Source organism: Xiphophorus hellerii, chromosome 11 (genome assembly GCF_003331165.1).
Source record: "Xiphophorus hellerii strain 12219 chromosome 11, Xiphophorus_hellerii-4.1, whole genome shotgun sequence".
In the NCBI taxonomy this organism is placed as follows: Eukaryota; Metazoa; Chordata; class Actinopteri; order Cyprinodontiformes; family Poeciliidae; genus Xiphophorus; species Xiphophorus hellerii.
The window spans coordinates 20,325,820-20,349,947 of NC_045682.1; the positions used below are offsets into that span (position 1 = coordinate 20,325,820).

The window sequence follows — 24,128 nt, forward strand, 5'->3', positions numbered from 1 at the left end:
GACTTAAACTGCTGTCCTGTCATGAATGTACGATGCAGGAAAGCCAACAACCTCTAAAGTCGTGTTGTCCTTAAGACAAAAAAACCAAAACAAGTGTTTTTAATCGTCCCATAATGTAAACACCCAGGAATTAGATATGTGCATAGGCTTCTAGGTTGCAAACAAACTAATGGTACAAGAGGTTGTATGGTTGTCTCTCAGGGCAACCTTAACAACACACTCCAGTCCTTTACTCTTGACAGATGGGGAAAGCTGAGGAACAAGCCTAAAGTGGCTGAAGTCGTTTTTCAGAGGAGCTATAAGGCGATCCGTTAGCGCCGTCTCTGCGCTGCATCTGTCCTCTGAGCAAAGACATCACAGCTAAACAGCAGTTTAAAAAAAAGGACGCACAGTAACGAGAGAGAAATACAATCATTAGCTGGATTTAAACAAAGCAGCCAGTCTATTTGGTTTGCTCCAGAAATGCGTTAAAAACCAACAATGAAACAAATGAATAAATGAAATAAATGACGAAGGCTCATTACTGGGGCAAGTTTGGTAGGTTTGTGTAGCATAAAAGTGGATAAAGGTTTATTCACTTCCCTTTGGACACACCAATACACCCGCTGACTAGGCCTGTCGCGATAAACAATAAATCAATTAATCGCATGATAAATGAAAATTATCGACCTCATTTTAATGGCTTTATCGTTTCTTCCTGCCTTTTTCTCTTTCTATTGATGACACAGGATGGAAAAAAGGCTCAAGTCCGGTGCTCTCCACTGACCCCTCCCTTCATCATTTCCTTAGTGTAATGCCCAGTTCACATTACACGATTTTGGAATTGTCGGCCCATTTTCAAAACCTGACAGGCCAAACATTAGCTGACAGAAATCCTAGGTATAACGGTTTGATCGGGTTCGGTCCTGATGTGTGGTGTCCAACAATGGGCACAAAATAATGGCTACAAGTCCAGTGAACTAATTTTAAAACTAATTTTACTACAATCTACCTGCAATGCATGAAATGTCAGCGTAAAGTCCTGGCTGAATAAATAACTTTATTGTTATAACCTATTTACGTCACGTTAACGATAAACAGCTGAAAAGTTACCGGGTTCATCAACTGCGGTAGCAATTTCGCTCCAACTCCTCCCATTGTCATTTCTATATTCTTTGCACAACATGTTGAATAAACATTAATGTTTCCACATATCATCTCTGATGTCCGCTGGACTTTGGGTTGCGCCGTGTCAGCTGTTTGGGATTCCCCTCCGCGCTTTCTGATTGGCTACCTGTCATCTTCAACAGGCTGCGTTCTCGTGCCCAGTCGGGGAAAAAACCCCACGCTGCAGTGATAAACTGGCCAAGACAATCCAACATGTTGAATATGCCTGATTTAGATCGAAGCGGACCGACTGGACCCAATCAGTCGGAACACACCACACACTACAGGATGATTGATTGCGATTATAGCAAGTCCAATCTTAAAATGTTAGACGTTCTAAGATTGTTGTAAGGGGAAAAAAATCGTGTAGTGTGAACTATTGCATCAGATAGTCGATGTGCCCATCTTCTGTATCTAAATCTAATGATTATTGAAGGGCAATTATAGTATACAGACTTCATAATCTGTTCTCTTTTGGTTGAATGTAGTTTTTATTTCCACTTTGGTTTATGTTGTTTACCAGTTCCAGTGTTAAATGTTCTTTTAAAAATAAAGTGTATTTATTTTTGGCATGATATCTCTTGCATTATTATGCCATTACCATTACATCAGTTTAAAATGGTCTTCAAACAATATTATCGTTTATCGCAATAATTTTTGAGACAGTTAATCGCTCGGCAAAATTTGTTACTGCGACAGGCCTACCACTGACACCAGTAGTGAACCGGAGGAATCTTTTAGGAAGACTAGACATACATTATCACAGCGAGCTGGAAGCATGCTGCTGTGATAAAAGCTAGTGGTACACGATAACATAACCTCTCTACAACCAATAATTCAACTGAAACAGCTAATTTTGTAAAAAGGAAACTGCTTTACAACCTTTACGCAACGCTTTCAGTGTAGTTAGGTCTCACTTGTGAAACATTTTTAGATTGCAAATTAATGTCTTACTCATGCTACACTAGATTTATCATCATCATCATCACATTTCCTTTTCATTCAGAGAAAATAAGTTAAAAAAAGGGAAGGGGGTTGTAAGAGATTTTGCATCCACTGCAAATGCATATTAAAAGACAAATTTCATGATTTTCAACCCGTTCATATTGTAACGTTAGTGTTAAAGTCAGAATCTGTTGATGCTGATCTCCCTTTGCAAACAATTTTAACCGTGTCATCGCACGGTCAATTCAAGTTACTCGACTCTGCGATTCATCCAAGCAGCGCTCTGCTCTTCATCTTTGGTGCTGCTGATCCGCCGTAGGAAACCCAGCGGCGTACAGCAGGGAGAATTTCTGCGTCGGTGAGGTAAAGACAAGACGGCCCGCATCGGCCCCAATCGGTCGGTGACGGGGCCGTAAAAGCACTTAATATTCCCGACTGCAGTATAAAAAAGAAAAAAAAATAGATGAAAAGAAACCAAGCTAAATGATACCGGCCGACGACCCTGGACAGTACGCTTTTGTTCACGTGTAAACCCATGCAGTTTGTAAAATGTCAGCTCTTTACAGGAAGTACTTATGTCGAACGTCACAAGGAAAGGCTGTCCCAGCCTTCCTGTTCACAGTGCAGCGGCTCCTGTCTGCAGGCTAGGCGTTAGCGGGGAGCAAGGTTAGCCTTGATGTTGTGCCAGTGCATCTTTAACATGGAGGGGATGATGGTAGCTGTGAGAGAGGCTGAGGTCACACGTGCGGATCCCCCAAGGGAGTCGAGCCGTTAGCTTTGCTCTTGTTCTTGTTGCTCTTGCTGTGGCGGACGAGCATGCGGCTAAGCGTGGCGGTCCTGCTGGCCCGCTCCACTGCGGCCGGAGACTCGAGGTAAGCCAGGTCGTTGTGCGACTGGCTCATCCCCGGCTCTTTGCGCTGGTGGCGACGCCGGAAGAAGAGCTTGGCGCTCTTCTGAAGGAAGCTCCCTGCAGCAAAAGGAAAAAAAAAAATGAGGTGAAGAAACAAGTTAGCATGAAATTGAAGAAAACTATTACATGTCCAGTAACTTTAGGGAATCTGAAAGATTAAGAAACAAGCGGGAACTTAAAATAGTACAAGCTATGTGTTAGTTGGACTTTTAATGGACTCTATAACAGATGATTAGGTGAAAATGATTGTAGATAATAATGGATTTGGAGGGGATTTATAAATACCAGCTAACACACACAAACTGTATCATCAGACAGCCATCACTGAGTCCGACTAGCATGCTTCCTTCGTTTCTGTCTACAATCTGGAAACACGCTACATGCGTCGGTTAAGAAGTTGGTCAATTTAAAATTTTAAATAAAACCTATAAATCAATGAGTGACAAAAAAACCATTGACAGGCTAAACATTACAGTGTAAAGTCAATGAGCCTCATTATCAAAAATCAAAGCAAACTGAGAAAGAAAACAACAATCTGCTGTAAATGATCACCTTAAACCTTTACAGTTTCATAGGGATGCAGCATGAACCGGCGTTAACATCGGTATCGACCAATGCTGGTCATATTTTAAAGTATCGGTCCAATAAATAAAACTGAGCCAATATATACAACCAATGTTTTTTTCCTTCTTGTTGCCGTTTATGTTTCTGGAAGTCGGATTGGAGAAGGTCGGCCACATGCCGTTTGTTTGGCCATGTGACAGTGATGGGGATGCAGTAAAAGATTGTGGGCTGTTTAACTGAAGCAGAGAAGTAATGCCAGTGGTCTGGTTGTTTTTTCACTGTGTTGAAAGGTTGGAAAATATATATGTATTATAATATCGGTAATTAACCATAGCAGAAAAAAATTACAAAAAAAAATATCGGCCCAAATTTTCAAATTGGTGCGCCCCTACAATTTTTAGTTATTGAGAATTATCAGAGAGAGACTGAGCTACGCTGACCTTAAGCGTTTCATATACTCGCGCACAAAATGCACCCCAAACCTGATGTGAAAAATGACAGTTCAGACTTTGCCACATTTGATAAATGAGGATCAATGTCTTACTTCGGTTTCAGTCAGATCTATGGTGCGTGATTAGGCAAAAAAAACCCCAAAAACAACAAAACTATAATCGTCAGCCCTATCGGACTCCTAAATTCTAGTAGTGCTAGCAGGACTACACTCTAGAGTCTGAAAGATACTACAAGCTCGTGAAGTAACTTACTCATCAGGGTAAATAGTCTGCTTAGCACTGCTCTCCTCTAAGATGGCAGTGATGAAAGTTCAAAAAGGTTCACACAAATGGAAGAAAAGAGAGAAAAGAACAAAGAAAACAGACAGGATCACTGGGTAGGAACAGACAGCCATGAAAACAGGCAAAAACATAAATCTGAGCGCACACAACTTTAAAGATATTACTAGTTATCCACCTGCTTATGGGAGCTCAACATTTAAAGTGCAGATGAAATTTTTTTATTTTTATTTTTATATGTATTTGGTCTGTATTTAAAACCGCACACAGGACATAGCTTGTGCTGAGTTTGTCAGCCAATCACATCATCTGCTGCTTTCACACCATGACATGGACATTTCAAACACAGCACAATGACTACGGAGAAACAGGAAGAGTTAAAATGTTCTCAGCATGTCTGGCAGAAACGTCAAAACAAACCATCACTTCTGAGTTCTTTTTTCTGAAAAATACAAGACGCACAATGAAATCAGCTTTTAATCACTTAGCTTTAAAAAAGAAAGCTAAGCCTTAGTCCTCGAGGCGGCCGTCGCAGGTTCAATTCCCGACCTGGAGACCTTTGTCACATGTCTTCCCTACCTCTCATTACCTTACTTTCCTGTCATAGCACTTTCAAATAAAGGCCACTAGAGCCAAAAAAAAACCTTTTGAAAGAAAATGTTTTAACAATCTGACACGTAACAGGAAATTGTAGAGTTTAGCTTGGATACCCTGGCAGTTATTCTAAAATGATCTCGAGGAAAAACATTTTTGTGATAAAATGCATTTCGAGGTGTTTAAAAAAACAAAAACAAAACAAAAAAAGAAACATGTTAGTGTGCCATGATCGGCTGGAAAACAGGACCAGGACAAACATGTCAGTTAGGGTGATAATTTAACTGATATCTCTGTTCCACCACTTGTAGAGACAGTACTGTAACCCAGTCCTGTTTTTAAGAAAATCATCTAAAAATTTATACTAAAAAACTATTCTGTAATTTCCATATTTATATATATAAATTTATGATCAGTGCATCTCTTCTACAGCCAGCCTCGGGGTAATTTCTGGACGCCTTGTGTGATTTCTCACCTCTGCTTTTCTTGCAGCTCGCCTCAGACACACACATGGACAACGACGTGTTATCTAGCACTTCTTCAGTTTGACTCTCCCAGTCTTCTGGGGGCCGGCCGACTCCGGTGGGGCCCTCCTGGGGCTCGGACCCCTCAGGAACGCTACTGGTACCCGACGCGACTGCCGCTGTCACGTCCTGGGTCGAGCTACTCTCCGACATCGAGGCGTCCATCTGTGCCGCGTAGCCCGCCATCAGAGCGAGTTCGTCATCCTGAGACAAAGGCGTCTAAGGCAGGAAGCAGATGTTATCGCTAAGCAAAGTTTCCAGGTGTGCTTCTGGTCAAAAGCTGCGCAGTTCCATGCGGTTTCAGCAAGAAGCAAAAGAAAAAACAGTAACAGCACTCACACTTCTAGTTTTTTTTGTTTTTTTTAAAGAAACCATCACAAAAACCAAAAGTAACAGTTTCAGTTAAAGATTCCTGCAGCTCATCCTTACTTTGGCGATGCCTGAGATGATGATGGTGCTCTTCTTCACCGGCGATTTGAGCTTCTGCTTGGCAGACTGATGGAGCTGTCTGATCGCTGCTTCGGCCACCGGGTCAGTCCCGTTGAGCATGAGCAGCTCCGTATCGGAGGACGATAAGGCCTTGCTCACCGGGCTGCCCAGCGGCGACACCTGCTCTGAAACCCGGCGCTCGGCTAGCTTGGCCTTGCTGTCGACAGTCTTCAGGGCGGGCTCTGACGAGACAGAAACTACAGGGTTGTACAACTTCAAATAATATGAACAAATACGTTGATCAGAAGAGATCTATTGATGACAATCTGCAGGTTTAACCCTGCGTTGATGATGCACCCCAAACCTCACGAAAGTCCAGGCCAAATCAGTAAATAACTGTTAAATGTTAAGCTGCAACAAAGGGAAATGTTGGAGATGAAAACAATTCTGGATCATTTGTGTGTCCTGGGAATCCGATTAATAGATGGATGATGGAGTAGCATGGAGGATAGATATATGAAGGCATAAATTCAAAGATGAAAGGATCGTAGCATTGATGGATGGATGCAGAATTTGGATGGATGGTAGGATGATATATTCCTCTTGCACTTCAACCAAATCTTTTTAACTCTTTTTTTTATGTTTTCTATTTAAATTACAGTGTAGAATATGTCCCATCTTTAACTTTTTGGACCTAAGCAAGTCCGTTGTGGTCATGGTTTCACTGCTTTACCAGTGTTGTTGAGTGGGAGAGGTCGTCCTGGCTTGCTCTTCACAGCGGTGACGGTGGTGACCACGGTGCCGCAGGGCATCACGGTCCGGTCCATCTCCACCCTCTTACTGGCAGCTGGAGTTGGCGGTTGCCAGGACCTCACATCACTGGGCTCTAGATAGGTAAACTTTGAGATAAAAGTCAGGTTATTGGCTTTATCTACATATATAAAATTAGCTCTGATGCTAACAGAGTCAACAGGGTTGTTGAAGTTACCTCAGTAGTAAGTGATCCAGTCACAGAGTCTTTGGTCTTAAGTGCAAATGTCTTCTGTCCTTTGGGTTGCTTCTTCACGAGATCAAAAGGCACACACACCTTTCCTAGTAGAGAACCTGGACATACACAACAACCATATTTTAGTCCCTCCTCCACAACAATACATGCAGCGTTACAGCTACAGAAAATATCATCGAGAGCTCCCTTACTCTCCGGAGGTTGACCATCATTCATCAACTGAACAGAAAGCTCCTTTGATCGACCGTTCAGCTCACTGGTAAAAAAAAAACAAAAAAAAAAAACACATAATCCAAAAAACAAATCCGTTTAGTTAGTGTCTTTACAGAAAATGCTAATTATTACAGGTGGTGATGGTGAGCAGGTGTTGGCAAACTTACAAAACAAATGGCTGCTCCCAGGTAGGATTGGTTGTGTTCTTCAAAACAGAGGTGCTAAACCTCTGGGGGGGATCGTCCAGCTGCAGCACACACAGAGGATTCACGCTGCCTGCAGACACAAAAGGAAATGGTTGGAAAACTGATGGTGTAGCAGATTACTGTAGAAATCTTTCAAGTGTGAATACAAGCATAAAAAAATGTTCAGGCCTTAGGTCATATTTCCCATTAGCCACTTCATTTTCAGGATGACGGCCATTTTTCAAGACAGCAGCCTGTTTTGAACTTTTTAATCCAATTTTTCTGATTTCTGTGACTTGGATGAACTTCAAAAGCAGATGAGAAGAGATTCTGCTTTTGAGCAAGTAACTTGGAATTAGAGGTTTTGTCATGGCGCTACAGTAAATCCTGTAGATTACTGAAGTCCCAACACCACCTAACTCACTAGATAATTACTCCTTACTGTAACGGCACAATTAGCTTGTAATCTTAGCCACCCTTCTTCCACCTGGGAGTGCTGCTCCCTCACATCCTGCTCCATCCTACTACACTGGGTGTGGCGGTGCTGATGTGGGTGTTAAATTACCTTCACACAATGCAAACAACATTTAGCTGAAGTCACAAAACGGAGCAGAAAGCACCTGCTCTCCTGCCCTCTGGACTGGATGCCCTCCTACATGAGCAGAATAAACTACACTTAGGTTGACAAGCATGTGGAGCTTCCTGGTCCTGTTGAAAGATTTGCCTCCGTCCAGTTGATTCAGGAAGCATTTCCTTCTTAACCGGATCAAATGGCTGTGCAACAAAGTGAGATTAACATCTAAACAGGCGACGAGTTCTTGGCATCACAAAAGGTGGATTCATTGGAGTGTCGTCAAATCACCATGGTGACATGAGCTCAACTAAACCTGCTCCAGAACAGGTTATGTGACGCATTGTAACTCATAAAAATCGTGTTAAAACATGGTAATTGTTTCAACTTTGATCGATCCTTTCTAGGTTTTTCCAAGTTGTTTGATTTTAAATTTAAATGCAAAAATGTTCATTATTTTTACTCTCTTTTCTTCCATATAGTCATTTAAAAACTGTGTTTAAAGGAGAATTGTTAGAAACCTCTCTATGTGGACCACATAGGCTCAATAAAATGTAAGGTGATGGCAGTGACATCACAAAAAGTACCAACTGACCATTTTGGAGAAAAAACAAGTATTAAAAATGGTTACTAACGAGATATGTAGTGGTTTTCCAATAAAATCCGAAATCTAATTGATGGATTACAACAAACCAGAAGCTATGCAGCAAAAAGCCTAAAATTCAACATGTGCCTAGAGCAGAGGTCTGCAACATTTACTCTCCAAAGAGCCAATTTGGCCCTCAGTCCAGGTCAATAAAACTTGTTTAAAGCCACAAATGTTACATAATCTTTTTTTTTTTTTTTTAAAGAAACAAGTTGATTTGTGATTAGCACTGCTAAGGATCACAGGTTTCATCTCTGTGTCTCTGCTGCAGTTTTCTACAGTTCACAAACTCAATTTTCCTTTGAAGAAAAAAAACCCCTCTGCAGCATCTCTCCAGAAGCAGTGTCTGCTTATCGCTCTGCTCTGCATGTCCTCCAGAGCAACGGACAGGAAGTGAACTGCCATTGTTAGATCTCAATCTGTACAAATTGTACAGTTCTGATGATTTCTCTGTGCTTGTTTTAGCAGAGAAAAGAAAACAACAAAGTATTTCTAAGAATGTTAGTTTTCTTTAGAAAGCATCAATTATTTACTTTGGCAAAGAACAAGAGAACTAGTTCTCAACAACGCTAGAGCCACAAGGTAACAAACAACTGTTGATAGGGTTTGATTTGACAGGACTAAAGATTGTAAAAAAAAATACACCAAAACAAAAATAAATAAATAAATAAATAAAGTCAAATCAGCATCATCCCCCAGAATAAAAACGTCAATGACAAGATGAACTGCCACTTGTAAAAGACAAAACAAAATACCTTAGTTTAGACCTAGAAATTGGGAACTCAACTGGTTTCAAATTGGTTCTCAACTGTATGTTGCTACCCTACAGTAATAGCAGGATAGCCTCTGAGAGCTTCGAAGCGTAGCAACATTATTTGGTTATTCCTCCCAGGTATATCCTCATCATCATTTCTCTGAGTAAACATGCTTGGAGGATCCGGGCGATTTAAAGGAAGCCCGGCTGTGTTGAAAATGCTTTCATGGTACAGAACTGCAGAGCTTTGTAGCCTAGTAGCTTACCCGCAGCATCTTCCTCCGGAGTGAATGTGACCCGAGTGTTTTTCACTAGCAGCTTCCACTCGTGGGCGCGTGGGGGCTTTGGTGGCGACAGCACTTTGTTGTGAGCTTCCTGTTGGAGAAAACACAGAACAGAAAACTACTTGTAAATAACAGTGTCCGACTCATGCAACCAATTGAGGTTATTTTAACAGTAAGTAAACTGTGAAGTTGATAGCATATGGAATTTTTTACAAGAATTAAAAAAAAAAAAAGTGTGATATGCATATGTATTCACCCTCCTTTATTCTGGTATCGCTAAATGAAATGTAGTAAGCAGAAGTGAAATTTACAGCAGGACTAAGTTACAAAAAAATATCCCAAGATTTGACCACCTTTATTGAGCAGTGGAATACAAATGCACGCCACACTTTTCAGGTTTTTGCTTGTAAAAAATGTTTTATCTTTTCCTTCCACGTCATATTCACGCACCATATATTTGCCTAAACCAATTTATAATCAACTTAAATTTAAGATTAATCTTGAATCATAAATTATCTTAAAAGCCAGATTATGTAATTTCCATCTTTATATGTTTGAATGACTTTTTCATATTAGGGCTGCAGCTGGTGATATTATTTTAGCAATCAATTAATGTATATATTATTCTGAAGTTTAATATATCTGATCCAAAAAAAAAATTGGCACCCAGTGCAGATATTTCATTTAATCACGCAAGACTTTTTATGCAATATTAGAAATGTATTAAAAAGTGTGAATGAACAAAAAATGTAATTCCTTTTTTCAAAATATAATAAAAACTTTTTTAGCCCAAAATGCAGGAACACACAGTTCCTTTACTGTACGATTCATCATTTGAAGAAAAGTGTTAATCTGAAAAAAAAAAAGAAGTGAAAAACCATTCAATACAGTGTTGGTCAAATCTAATGACTATTTTTTGGATTAACCCATTAAGAACTAAACAGCAAAAGGTGCCTAATAGGAGATTTTTTTTAACAGAATTTGAACTAAGTGAAGTAAAACTATGCCACTTGAGTTCTAGGTACAACATATTTACAGACAAAAGGTTTTTGTTTCTTTTTTTATCTTTCAGCCTAGATTCAGACCAGAGCGCGACACAAAGCAACCAGCAGTAAGAAACGCGTCGCCTCACCTTGCGCTGTGAGGCCTGAGCAGGCCTGCAGCTCAGCAGCACAGAGGGACGAGTCGCACACAGCAGCTGCCTCAGCTGGTCCTTAACGGCCGCTGCAGTCCACGTGTTGGCAGCATCCTGACAGACGGTGACAAATCAGTAGCAGACACAGCGAATCAAAGGTTTCTTTCTTCAACTGGAAACATACAGCAACTCTTTTGGAGATTGAAACATTGATGTGTTTAATAAACAGAACTTTAGTGAGATTCCATCTTAAATTAAAGTGGCGTCCTGACCGAGGGCGTTCTGCATCGCCGCCTACAGTTAGCCTGCCGTGCAATTCCACTCTAAGCAAACCTCTACATCATGTGCAGGCAGGCCCACTAAAGCTCTGATGAGCTGTCTTCAATGAAATTGAACCTTCCAGATGGAAGTTGTAGTCACTTCCTGTTTGGGGGTCAAAGGACTAATGAACACTTCCTGTGACATTTAGAAATTATTATTTGTCCTTAGACGAAGTTTAAATATATAATGCACGTTTTTCCTCAGAGGGATCCATTTTTGTACCAAATTTCAAATACCTACGTTACATTTAGGGGGCGCTGTTGAGCCAGTTGGCCACACCCATTTCTGATTGCATTGGAATACAAAGATTTCCATGGAGATTTAATTTTTTGCTAAGTTTAATGGGTATTTGAGTATTTCTAGACAACCCCAAAAAGAAATTCCCTTACAGAATGTTTTTTCGAACCAAAATAAAAAGATTTTAAAGAGCAATAAATCCTGATATTGTGGAACAAAATCTTTTTCAAAACTCGGCTCCTTAATACATGTAGCCTTCTTTGATCCCGCATGATCTCAAACCGTTATCTGAGATAAACCTGTGACTCAATTGAAGGAATAGACAGATTCATGTTTAGCAAAACATAAACACGTCTGACATGTTTCTAAACAACAAAATGGAGCAATTAGCTTAGAAAATTGTAGTTTTGTGACGTGTGTACCCAAAACACTGCTCAAGAAGTCTTTAAGATTTTTTTTTGCTAGACATATTTTAATCATTAACACGTTTTAGAAAAATCCATCTGCCCTTTTTCATTCCCAAATCTTTGCTGCTTTCAACTCATTATGTTTAATATTGTTTATTATGCCAGTTACCCCAAATACAGTGAAGTAGCATTAGCACAAAAAGGAAAATTGTCAAATTTTCAGCCACAGCCCATTCCCAAAACCAGTCCAAGAAAGATTAATTTATCAATATATTAATTAATTTTGATACAAGAACCCATTTCATACCGTGTGAAGAGATCTTCACCATCAGATTTACCTGTGTGAGGTCGGGGGTCACGTGCAGGCCCTCAGTGTCCAAACGGGACACTTCCCAGCTCACCTTGATCTCATCTTGGACTTCCTGCATGCTTAGCTGAAGCTGAGGAGTACACAGAAATAATTATGATTTATATCAAAATTTCACACAAGTCGCGTATCGTCTGCTGATGAAGTAGAAGGTTTGAGGCTGGGAGAAATGTTTTCCTCAGACTTTATGGCTTCAGTTTTTATTGTGGCAAAGTGAGTTGCTTCTAGGTTGTTAATTACAAAGTTTCTTCAAATCAACCTAATGACAAAATCTTCATTGAGGGCAGAATAGTTGCTTTTAAAGGGAGTGGTGCCCTGAAAAAAGGAACGCTAGGAGAAGAGAAGACGAATGCTAAGATGAGCTTGTTCACGTTTTCACCTAGTAGAAAAAGAAATCTGTGGAGAGAAAGGAAAGTGTGAAAAAAAAGAAGAAACAGTGGGTATTATTGCCTCAACAGGCCTGGATTCCAGTGTGGGACTGATCAGAGGCCATGTGATACCAAACAAAAGGCCTTATCAGATACGAACAGGAGTTCTTTAATGGGTCGAGAAAACACATCGCAGCCTCTGATGGAAATGGCCAGAACGCTTTATAAAAATAACCAACAATAACATCATTAATTACTTTGCAAGGGGCAAAACTGGAAGTAATCAAGGAGGAAGTGCTTGTTTTCACAACAACGACATGGGATTGTTATTTTAGACGTGACATCATTATGATGAGGATTCTTCCTGAGAAAAAATACTTTCTTAGAAAGTGTGTGTGTAAGAGAGGCAGAACAACAGGCCATGCCAGAAATCAATTATTAGTGTGAACCCAGTAGTTTCAAAACTTGGAGGGAGCCAGAACAGAATGACTAAGATATTAGCAAACTTTATTAAACTGGCAGTTTTATAGATGAAGCGTCCGTCAGTGGTTCAACGTGCTGAAATGAACCCAGTTTTTCAGTGGGATAGTTCCAGTTAACTCTATGGTGGTCAATCAATCATCAACAAAAGAGATGCATTATATTAGAAAGTATTGAAACACTCAACTTTACACGCAATGAATAATACAGAGTTGGCTCACCCTGTGTAGCTGTAACAGCTTCAGCTCTTCTGGGAAGGCGTTCTGGATTTGTTTTAATAGGAATACTGGATCATTTTGTTCCAGGAGGACATTTGAGAATATTTGAACAAGAGATGCTGGTTAACGGTTCTAATTTATTCCAATGGTGCAACATAGGGATGAGGTCAGGACTCAGAACAAGCCAAGCAAGTTTATCCACATCCAAGTCTTTGTGGACCTTGTTTAGAGAGCACTGGTGCACAGTCCGGCAAGAACACTTTCAGCACGTCATTTTAAGAGCTTGAATAAAATGTTTTATTTTATTTTATTTAACCTTTATGTCACTGGGAAAATCCCATTGAGATTAAAAATATATTTTGCAATATATTTCCGGAATCCGGACCAAGAAGTTAACAGAACTTTCGCAGCAAAAATGTGGAGGTTATCATAAAACAACTGGGGTGTGACTGGGCTGATTACTGGCGTCGGGGTGTGTAGAGGTTTTAAAAAGCTCCCAAATAAAGTTTTTACTTTTAAAAATATCTGAATTCCAATTATATTTTAAATCTCTAATATACATACATTTGAAGACTAGTGTGGAATGTTAGAGGACTTACGAACTAATGCAAGTTAACCTTAAAATATGTATGATCGTAAAATTCTTGATATTTTTTATTTTATTAAATATTTTTATATTTAAGTCAATTTTGACTTCTATATGAAGTCATCATCTTCTCAAGTTTATTGGAGATCGGCAAACAGTTATGTGGTGTGTATTATGTGTATTACCGCCACCTACTGGTGAGGAGTGTGGCTCAGAATGGCAACGTTGTTTAAATATCCTTAAAATGATGTGAATTATCTCAGTTTCTACATAAAGAGAGAAAATTATCTACAAATGTGAATGTAGACACAGATTGTTCATATTGTATTTCAAAAATAAGGAATACATAAAACTGCGACAGACTGGCGACCTGTCCAGGGTGAACCCCGCCTCTCGCCCAGAACGTTAGCTGGAGATCGGCACCAGCGCCTCCTGACCCCCATAGAGAAAAGGGTGTACAGAAAATGGATGGATGGAATACATAAAATGATCAAAAGCTAATCCCATTAATTATTTGTATACTTCTAATTACCAAATCAATTTTTAATTGAATCAATGTGAAGAGTCAAAATTGAATTGAATTGTGAGTTTTGTAACAATAACCAGCCCAACTAGAAAGTGGTTAAAAGTTCCTATTATTGAAATCGGCAACTATATTTACATTTTAAGGATGGATCGTAAAGTCGGCGGTTGCATCACACACTGCAGGCTGTACAATGTTAAAAGCCAAAGTGCTTGGCCACCTTAGTGCACTGGCTGGATCATTTTGTCCATATGCAGCACAGGCCTTCTGTCCTACATATCCTGACCCTCATTACACGATAAGCTGAGAGTGTTCTAGCCTGGATCGCTGTCAAGCAGAAGGGAACATTTAACAGGCCTTCCGCTTTTCCAGGCTAATCCAAAGCAGCGAGAGTGACAAAGAGACGAGAGGCCACCTTTGTTTTCCTGGATCCATGGCAGATCGGATGGGCGACCAAAACAAAAACAAGCCGGCATGCTTCCTGCCTTCAGGCTTCCAGTCGTTCACCCCTGCTCTATTAAAAGCACAATGAGCTTTGGATGGTGACAAGCACCTTATGACACTAAAAATAGCTCTAATACAATTGGGTTACCTCGTGTTGTCAGTTACTCTACATCAGTGAAGATTTAAGACTGAACGGGATAAAAGCTTAACAGGATTAATGAGCAGTAGTGCCCTGATATGAATCCCCACACCTTCCAAGCCCCGCTCCAACCAGAGACTGGAAAACACTGACAAATATCCTCTGGAAATATTTTTGGAACAGATCAGCACAATCAGCAAAAAAACCAGAAGGTCTCAATAGTTATTAGGGTCATAACTGGGGTTTCATCGATCCTGTAACGTAAACAGAGTGGGCCCTCTTTCCTGGAGACGGGCCTGACAAGAACGTTTAATGAGGTCTGTGGGACGTTTGCCAAGCGCAGAAACAACCTCAAACCATTTAATCTAATGGTGCTGCCAGCACTGATTTAATGCATTCAATAAATTCTCTCATTAACTAAACCACACTGGCAAGGAGGTAAATCTGTTTTCATTGTTAAAACAAAAAAATAAATAAAAATAAATTAGAAAAGAAAACAGCATTATTACGTGTGCTAATTTAATTGAATGTGCAGCCTGCTGAATGTAGAGTATTTTACCTGCAGCTCTACTGGAGCTATGCATGCCGTGTATTTGCAAGGATCCACTCCGGCCGAGGATGCTGCGCTGAGAGAGAACTGAAGCTTCTCTCCAACCACGCTGCAGGAGGCGGCCTGTTGTCGGGAAGGAAAACAGAAAGCAGCTTAACTCAGGAGGGGAACTGCAGTACAGGCGCAGGATTCAGAATTAAAAGGAAACAACATCTATAATCAAAAAAGGGATCTTGAGTTATCTAAATCTTTGGCCACTCGTAAAAATGTTGAGTTGCAGGCCTTTAAAGGGGCAGTTTTATGTGCTTTCCAGCCACATTACATCATTTTATAGCACAATCAAGTAACTGTTACCTCAAGTTGTTATAAAATAGGAAACGCATGCTCTTTCTGACACCCCATCTTCAAGAAGTCATCACAACATCGCTCCTCTATTAACCCTTTAACAAAATTTTTACAAGTGTTTCACTGAGAAGCAGCTCATGTAATGAGCTCAGCAGATATGCAGTTCCACCAGGTGTTTGCCAATTGTTGCTGGCTAGTCTGAAGGAGCGGAGTGGAAGAGTGGCGGAGGAGGAACCTGCCTTTGTCCCCATGATAGCAACGGTATATTAGCTGCTAGCAAGCAACAGAATGAAGATGTTTGCGTGTGACGGAAACTTTTGCTTGACAGAATGGTCACATACAAAGCTACATTAAATAGTCTTGCCGCGACAAAATTTAAGACCTGTGATTAACATATTTAAGGCAAACTTAGATAAAAAAACAACACAAAAGAAGAGAGACATTTTACGGCCTTAATTTTAGACATACAAAGACTTTTTAAAGGAGGCATGGAGGCCCTGTATATGTTTGAGCTGGAATGTATGATTTTCTCCCCCGATTTCCTCAATTTTGGGAGATTGGCGATTGTCCGATACTTGCATGTAAAAACTAATTTATCCACTGATCTTATGTCTGAAAATCAGTCACTGTCCACGTTTGCTCTGCCGGACAGACCTGCCCACCAGCTCACATCTGCTATTAATAATAGTCACTCCATTGTTGACAACTTAGCGAGTTTGTCACTGCATTTAGCAACTTTTTAGACAAAAAAGAAAAATCAGTAATGGCCAAAATGTTAATTGTTTTTGGCTGGGAAAAACACGGAGATAATCCACACATGGACAAGGAGAACATGCAAACTACATGTATGAGCATCCCTGACCAGAATTTGAGCCCAAGACCTTTTTGTTTTGCCACTGTGTAGCCCAATCATCATTTACGTTGCATGTTGCATAATCATTCTAAAGACAGAACCACCACTAAAGCCCAACCTCAACATGACTTTTCTGCGCACAGCGAGTGTATGTAGACTCCTGAGCAGAGCTGGTGCTGCGAAACGCAGCTGACTGCATCACGAAGCAGAAAAAGCACTTCATTTGGTCGAAGCGGTTTAAATCACATTACTTATACTCCCTCAGCCAGAACAGTATAAAGCTACAGAGCGGGCCTGTGCTGCATTATGCCTTTATAAACCACAATAAAATATTTTTAATGAGGCATAAAGTCAGACAGCACTATTCATATACAAATGAGCTGGTAGTGGTTCAGGCAGCCTGTTGCTGGGTCACTCTGAGTAATTCTACTCTGTTGCAGCACAGCCACACCTTTATCACTTGAGACAGACACGGCACAATGCAAACTCACTGTTCACCTCATGGTCGGTGACTTTGCAACTCTCACAACAGTATTTCTCTTATACAGGGTAAGCTGAAGAGGGAAATTCTGCGAAAACTGATTTGCGCGTCAGCTGCGGAAATCTATACTTTAACGTCTAACTGTTTTTGTCTGTTCTTTTGTATTCACGCATAAACACAAAGCCTTCAAAGTATATGGAAAAGAACAATAAAAGTAGTAAATGTGTATAATAACAGAACACAAATGGTGAACTAGCAATCTGTGTGACAATACTAAGATGTAATTGTGGCTCATATTGACGCTGACATCATTCTCCAACCAGCCAGGATTAGCATTGTTGAAATGTGGAACATATCCTACCTGTTTTGGGTTTCAATCGCTCAAAGAGGAAACATAAACATCCCCAGTGAGCCATAACATTGTGATTTTTCGCTTTATTTTTTTCACATGCTGCTAATAAAAACTAAAATGAGCGGACTTGTCAGCACCTCTGGTAAAGACGTGTTTAAATAATTAAATCGTTCAAGTAAATTCATCTTTACTTGTGGCAGCACAATCTCACACCGAGAGAAAAATCCAATTTGAAAACACAATTCAGTTTAAAAAAAAACAACATTACTGTAACTGATATCTTCCAAGTATCTTTAAAGGCATGTTGTGGATGATGATGATGATGTGGGCAGGAAGGAAATACAGTAGCAGTCAGTCTCGCAACAAGTCTGAAGAAGCCTCTGACTGAAGACTGTTGCCTCACGACATGCTAACAGCTCAGTTAGCAGATGATATTCTGCAGTAACATCCTGATGACACCATCAAAAGTTGGCAAGCACTGCTAACCCACCTCATTTGCTTCTGCCAGTCCTTTTAGAACCTCTGCCTTGAGGAAAGTAACAAAAATACCCCCATAAAGACTAATAAACAAAACGAACAAATGACAACTAACAGCCTTCTTCTAGAATATTGCTTCAATACCAATTGCTGTTTTCTGGCCGATCGCCAATTCCCAATCTTTAAAATGCCTGACCTGCCGATTCCGATTTTGGCCGATACTGATTTATTTATTTTTTAGTCTCAAATGTTGCTAAATAAGCAAGAAAGCTGACGAGTTTTCAACAGTGACTACTGTTAGCTGCGAACGTGCAGACAGTCAAACCTCTCTCACAGCAGAGCAACAGAGAACAGTGGTTGATTTTTAGACCCTTGCTGAGGTAGATAAGATCTGTGGGTAAGATATGCTTCACATGTAAGTATCGACCGATCACTGATCACTCAGAATTAAGGAATTGGGGGCAGATTTATTGGCGTCCCCCTGATCGACACCACTGCTGTCAATACTGCGTACAAACCCTTTGCCTCTGGAGCAGAATTTTTGCTTTTTTCCAACTAAATTTCACAATGTTATACTATTTCTCTTTGCAAATTTTCTCTAAGACATCCAGAGTTCTCTCGTAACTCATCTTCTCTTCAGCTTTTCTACAAGATTTAGGTGTGGGGACTGAGACGTCTAGAGAAACATATTGGTTTTTACACATCTTTAGAAGTGACGCCAACAAATGTGGTCGCCAACGACAGAACCTTCATCCTGGAATGTCTGTTAGATTGGATATCGCCACAAATCCATCAATGAATTACGGGGATGTTCCTCCATGGACGGCGCTTCCACCCAATAGATGCAATCAAGTCCCATGTCTGGCAAGTTTGCATGTCAGGTTGTGGCGCAAGAACACTCCTGTCGCTACGCTCCTCCCCATTGCAAAGCTTCACAGCAATATGTAAGCTTCTTAAACACACACACACACACACACACGTACTGCTCACAACAGGTGGGGAGAAATAAGCCTCAGTTCATTAAAACGCTGCACATTTGACAACAAGAGCAGCTGCTAAACATCGTGTCCGTCACAAAGAAAACGGCTGAGTTTGCACGGGGAAGCGGGCCCATCCCTATCTGACCTCTCGGAAAAATAAAAGCTCCCTGGCTTCCCGTCCAAGCATTGTGGAGAAGGCTGGCGCAAAATTTGCACAGCTGATAAGAGAAGGAGTAATGTTTCACAGAGGTGTGTGTGTGTGTGTTGTTTTTTTCTGCAGGTGTTTATCCATTCATGGTGCATACAGTCTTTTGCAACAGCGTTGATACCCTTTGAACCTTTTTACATTGTCACAAGCATGCAGCAATAAACCTCAATGTGGTGTGACTCTGAAGGGAAACTGAGACATGGTAATGATTTTTAATACAAAACTTTAAGATGTGGGATCTGTTTATATTCATGCACACTGAAACCCCTCAATAAAATCCAAACAGCTGACGTCAGAAGACACCCACTTGGTTAATAGACTCCATAAAATTTTAAGATAAACGGTCCAACATTTCAGTCTGCAGCCTTTACAATCCGAAGAAAAAAATTTTTTGCCCTCAGTTCAGCTAAATAAAACTCATAGCGCTGCAAAAGTTAAGTTGCCTTTTGAAAAATACAGCTTATAATTTGATGAATCAGACCCTTGCTGTAGTAGAGACCTGCTGCAGCAACAATCCAGAATACAAATGCACGCCACACTTTCCAGATTTCTGTTTGCAAAACATTTTCCCCTTTCAATGATGCACCACTCTGACACACGCTAAAACACACTTGCAGCTTATGGTTGCAACATACAAAAGGGGTCCAAAGGTCATAAATACCTTTGCAGAAATGCATTCATAATGCAAAGAAAGAAAGAAAGAAAATATGCGGAGGCTACTTTATAAACTTTAGATTAATGGGGGAAATCCCTGCACTAAAGCAGGCAGGTTGATGAGTCTGTGCTTGTCTGCTCCAAGATAAAATGCATTAGTAGTTGCAGGAATGACTCCCTTTTTCAAGGGATTCTAGGAAGGCCAGTGCTGGGGTGAGTTACCTTGTTTGTGGCTGATTTCTGAAAGCCGGACACGGCGCCGACGGTGAGTTCTGGTGCCTCGACGCCATCTTCTTCAAACGTCAACAGCAGATCGCCCTGATGAGAGAGAAGAGTTCACATCAGTGTGCTCGTTGCAGACAGATCTGTCTGAGCGTTGATCAACGACGGTTTATGGGCCAAGTCCTGCATGTGTTCTGACTTGACGATTCCAAGAGCCGGAAAAACAAAATGACACAAAGTTGGCGTAACATGACTCATGTTAGAGTGACTTAAATTTGAAAACAACTCCAAAAACTGTGGGGCGTGATTTCAGCTCCTTGTGCAACCCAGCCATATAAGGTATCTATCTTTCACGTTCTTTATTGGAGTCACCTGCCCCACAGCTGGCTGGTCAGCTGTCACGGGACTCACCCCACGCTTGGTTGCCTCTTCATTCAGAGCCCTGCACCACGCTCCCCGCCATTGGCTTTTCCAGCTTTGCTTTGACAGCGCCCATCCCAGCAGAGCCGCCGCTTCCTCCTCCTCCGCCGCCGCATTGTCCTCAGCTGCTGCTCTCTGCCTGCTTCCTATGAGCCCGGGATGGAAATACTGTATGAAGTACAGAGCCAGCGTAACCAGGGATGCGACGAACAGGGTGACCATGCATAGCCACTGCGGGTCCTCCAAACCGAAAGATGAACTGGAACTTTCCGAGTGGGACATTCTTTGCAACCTTAAAGACTCACGGCTTAACAATACACCTGCTTCGGGAAATTTCCCGACAACCTCATAGTAGTATTTTTGGTTTCTGAAGCGGCCAAATCACGAATCGCCCTTATCAGACAACAGCAGTGATATGCAAATTATGTTCTACACATTGTTATTCATGCTGTACTACGAAGGTTCTGGTTCTGACAGAAGGAGCTGAATGTGGTCCCAGGTTGAACAGCCCAGCTGAATGGCACTTATTATCTTACTTCAAGTCCCGTTAGCTTCGATGGCTAACCTCCGCAACCGTCTGCTCAAGTAGCAATTCCCAAATTAGCAAAGAGAGCCGCCAAAAGTTTTCCCAAAGCGTGCTATTTCCAAAGTGTCCGCCTGTACTCCGCGGGCCGACAGTCGGATATGAGGTAAGAGTCCCAGTAAAACATCCTGAAGTGGAGGAGTTCAGCCCGTCCCGCTGGACTTCGGCTTGCGTCGCTCTCTCTCTGATCTGACTGTACAAAGTTATGGAGACCGATATGTGGCACAAACTGTAACTCCCACAATGCAGCGCGAAGGGGACTGTTCGTGTCCGAGGCTGCTCGAGGAAAAGCGAAACACGTTTCGATAAAGGCGATGGTAGTGTAGGCTGGAAATAAATGCTTTTACTAGTATAGAATTTTAATACCGCAACTGAAAACATAAATGTGGGCAAAATTCAAATTTAGCTTTCCAAAAAATACATTAAATGTGTGTTTTGAGCTACTCGACTTTCCGTACCTAACCTTCACGTCATCAAAGACGCTGAAGTTAGTGTCCTATTTGGAACTTCAGCCAGATTTCCTCTGAAGTCAATCACTCACTTTAAATAACGTCTGTCACTGAAAAAACGAGACGTCCTAGGGCCTCATGCATAAAGCGTGCGTGTGCACAAAAAATGTGCGGCGCCATATTTTACGCACAAGGCGGCATGGTTAAAAATTAAATATAACTTTGCGTCAAAGTTTGCGTAAATATACGCACACTTTTTCCGCTGGCGTGAAAATGTGGCTGAATGCGCTACTTTTCAAACAGGCATTTGCAGGATCTCTTTATTTTTATTTTTTTAATTTGGATTTTTTTTTCTTTAAAATGTATTTTTATTTTTGTGAGGTGACATTATGTGTCCTCAAAACACCTTTTAAATAAAATATGTAATACTAATTATTATAAATGCTTATACTGCTTCGAACAAGGACGTTGCCATGGTTATTGCTTCACGTGGTGGCAGATTTCCGTGTATTTATACTAATTTACACATTATAGTGTGTACACAATGGTACACATTATACAAAAGTAAATCCAAACATTATTATCCAGATGTCATTCTATTGTAACTGTAAAGTTGTTTGTGCAAAAATTACACCACTGAACACAATATTAAAGGACTCTGAACTATATTCGATCAACTCAATCTAAAATGACAGTAATAATTACTTTGAGCTCTAAACAATCCTAAAATACAGTCTGTGACGCATGCAATTTTTTTTTAGAATAATTAAACTTTCTTCAAATCTAACAAAATCTATGTCAAACGTTTGTGCAGCAACATTTCGTTTGTGCTGCTTTTGCTTTGAAGATATTAATGATGACTTCTGGAAACTTTTTAAAATTAATATTAATAATTAATATTAATATCCTTAAAATGATAGATTCTAATCTAGCTGAACTAAACTAGAGCTTGGCAGTCAGTCCTGTTCCTTCAAAACAGCGGAGCAGCCCTTTATTGAGTCACGGCGGAAGCTGCGAATGTGAAGCCAACTTCAGCGTATTTGTTCGTCCATTCTGGTGTAGCAGCAAATATCCAGCTAGCTGTATTACGCTGGTGTTTATCAGCCCTCTGTATCCATAATTGTCTAGGAAAACATTTGATTTTTTTTTCAGTAGAGCACATTTGAAGTGTTTTATTGAACGGTGTAAAACAGTGCGGAAGTCTCCGCCCCTTTTTAGAGGTAAACAAAATATACCTTCGTCATCCCACTGTAGGAGCTACCGTGACTCTGGCTGTATTTGCTCAGCTGTAAATGGAAATAAGCAACTATTAAGCATGAATTGTCGCTCGGAGGTTCTGGAGGTCACGGTGGAGGCTCGCCAGGTGGAGGAGGCTATGCTCGCCTTGCTACACACCATTTTGTTGCACCGAAGCACGGGCAAGTTTCACTACAAGAAGGAGGGCACCTACTCCATCGGCACCGTGGGCACTCAGGACATCGACTGCGATTTCATCGACTTCACCTTTGTCAGGGTTTCCTCCGAGGAGCTGGACAGGGTGATCAGGAAAGCGGTGTCTGAATTCAAGGTAAATGGGCGGCTTCGGCGTATGATTATTGGCCTTGTCGTGTGTGAGGAGGCCTGGAAAATGCTCATTATGACCCGTTTTCGTCTGTGCTTTTATACCCGCAGGATGCCCTGAGCAGCGACGGCATGGGGCAGATCTCCCTGGAGTTCTACCAGAAGAAGAAGTCTCGCTGGCCTTTCTCCGACGAGTGCATCCCCTGGGAGGTGTGGAGCATCAAAGTCAGCGTGGTCAACCTGGCTAATGAGCAGGAGAGACAGATCTGCAGGGAGAAAGTGGGCGAAAAGCTCGGGGAGAAGGTGATCAACGTGGTGGAGGTCATAAACCGCCACGAATACCTGCCCAAGATGCCCACCCAGTCTGAAGTGGACAATGTTTTTGACACCAGTCTGAAAGATGTGCAGCCGTACCTGTACAAAATCACGTACCAGATCACCGATTCTCTCGGAACTTCCGTGAGCACCACCATGAGGAGGCTGATAAAAGACACTCTGGCCTTGTGAGGATCATCTTCTTAAATCACTAAATAGTTATGTTTTTTTTTTGTTGCTGTCAGGAAAAGACATGTCAGCTCTTCTGCTGCAGGTTTGAAGCAGCGTCTGTTATCACTGGTGTTAATGTAAGATGTGATTCTGCACCGTTTCTGTTCATTTGTCAATTATGCACTCTTTGTTTTCCAAGATCTGAAATTGCACCTATAGCAGCACAGCACCCAACAGAGCTGTAAATAGTGTCCCATTTCCTAATAAATTATTCTTAATCAAACTTTGCAGACTGAAATGGACAAACAGAAACAGCTTGGTTTTGGTGCAAATGATAAAAGCTGACTTTGGGAAAAAGATTTCCTCACTGACAAGAGAGGAAAAAAACCCAGCTTCCTCTGCGTGCATTTTCAGGCGAGGGTGACCTTACATGCAGGTTAGGACAGGATTTCCAGTTTGTATTTTTTATTTTTTTTCCAAATTAAAGCTAACACATCCTAAGTTCACCCCCTGGTTTCCAGTCAGAATGTGTCACGGTGGCCCACAACCTGAGAAACATCCTCTGCAAGCCTAAACTGTCTGCCCACAGGAAAACAACATGTGGAATTGTGGAATTACTTCGCTTCCGCACACGTCAGCCAGGCGTCCAAAGATATTTTCTGGCAGGTGAATGTTGCGCACAGGAGTTTATATCAGCTTTAAAGAAGTTATGTTTGTTTGTCTATGTAAGAAGCAGCAGTTGTGATTATAATTACATATTATCCAAATTTCTTATTAAGTG

The 24,128-nt window shown here is 41.1% G+C and overlaps 2 protein-coding genes across 3 annotated transcripts; one reads left to right on the forward strand and one right to left on the reverse strand.

Annotated features, from left to right (window-relative positions):
• Nucleotides 1–1,711: 1,711 nt before the first annotated feature.
• On the reverse strand, nucleotides 1,712–21,090 carry c2cd2 (C2 calcium dependent domain containing 2). Of its 2 annotated transcripts, none has more exons than XM_032577112.1 (13): nucleotides 20,261–21,090; nucleotides 19,850–19,945; nucleotides 15,287–15,400; nucleotides 11,941–12,042; nucleotides 10,635–10,751; nucleotides 9,485–9,593; nucleotides 7,230–7,338; nucleotides 7,041–7,105; nucleotides 6,832–6,947; nucleotides 6,577–6,742; nucleotides 5,844–6,100; nucleotides 5,366–5,633; nucleotides 1,712–3,058 (listed from the first exon to the last, which is right to left on the reverse strand). In XM_032577112.1, exons 1-13 carry the CDS (start codon nucleotides 20,549–20,551, stop codon nucleotides 2,829–2,831), a joined length of 2,040 nt encoding a protein of 679 aa, XP_032433003.1. In that variant the 5' UTR covers nucleotides 20,552–21,090; the 3' UTR covers nucleotides 1,712–2,828. The 2 variants fall into 2 exon arrangements, with proteins under 2 accessions (XP_032433003.1, XP_032433004.1); XM_032577113.1 differs by having other exon boundaries at nucleotides 5,844–6,085; nucleotides 20,261–21,088.
• A 1,229-nt stretch (nucleotides 21,091–22,319) lies between these two features.
• Nucleotides 22,320–23,630, forward strand: atg101 (autophagy related 101). The gene is made up of 2 exons (XM_032577217.1): nucleotides 22,320–22,868; nucleotides 22,973–23,630. The coding sequence occupies exons 1-2, from the start codon at nucleotides 22,617–22,619 to the stop codon at nucleotides 23,366–23,368; spliced, it is 648 nt and encodes a 215-aa protein (XP_032433108.1). The 5' UTR covers nucleotides 22,320–22,616; the 3' UTR covers nucleotides 23,369–23,630.
• Nucleotides 23,631–24,128: the final 498 nt, after the last annotated feature.

Excerpts from the sequence above, each read along its gene's own strand:
- atg101 (XM_032577217.1), top strand. The coding sequence starts at position 22,617 with ATGAATTGTCGCTCGGAGGTTCTGGAGGTCACGGTGGAGGCTCGCCAG. Across the intron at positions 22,869-22,972 it reads AAGCGGTGTCTGAATTCAAG|GATGCCCTGAGCAGCGACGG; the intron begins GTAAATGGGCGG and ends TTATACCCGCAG.
- c2cd2 (XM_032577112.1), bottom strand. The coding sequence starts at position 20,551 with ATGTCCCACTCGGAAAGTTCCAGTTCATCTTTCGGTTTGGAGGACCCG. Across the intron at positions 7,106-7,229 it reads TGGGAGCAGCCATTTGTTTT|TGAGCTGAACGGTCGATCAA; the intron begins GTAAGTTTGCCA and ends TTTTTTTACCAG. Across the intron at positions 6,101-6,576 it reads TCTCCCACTCAACAACACTG|TTTCTGTCTCGTCAGAGCCC; the intron begins GTAAAGCAGTGA and ends ACAACCCTGTAG.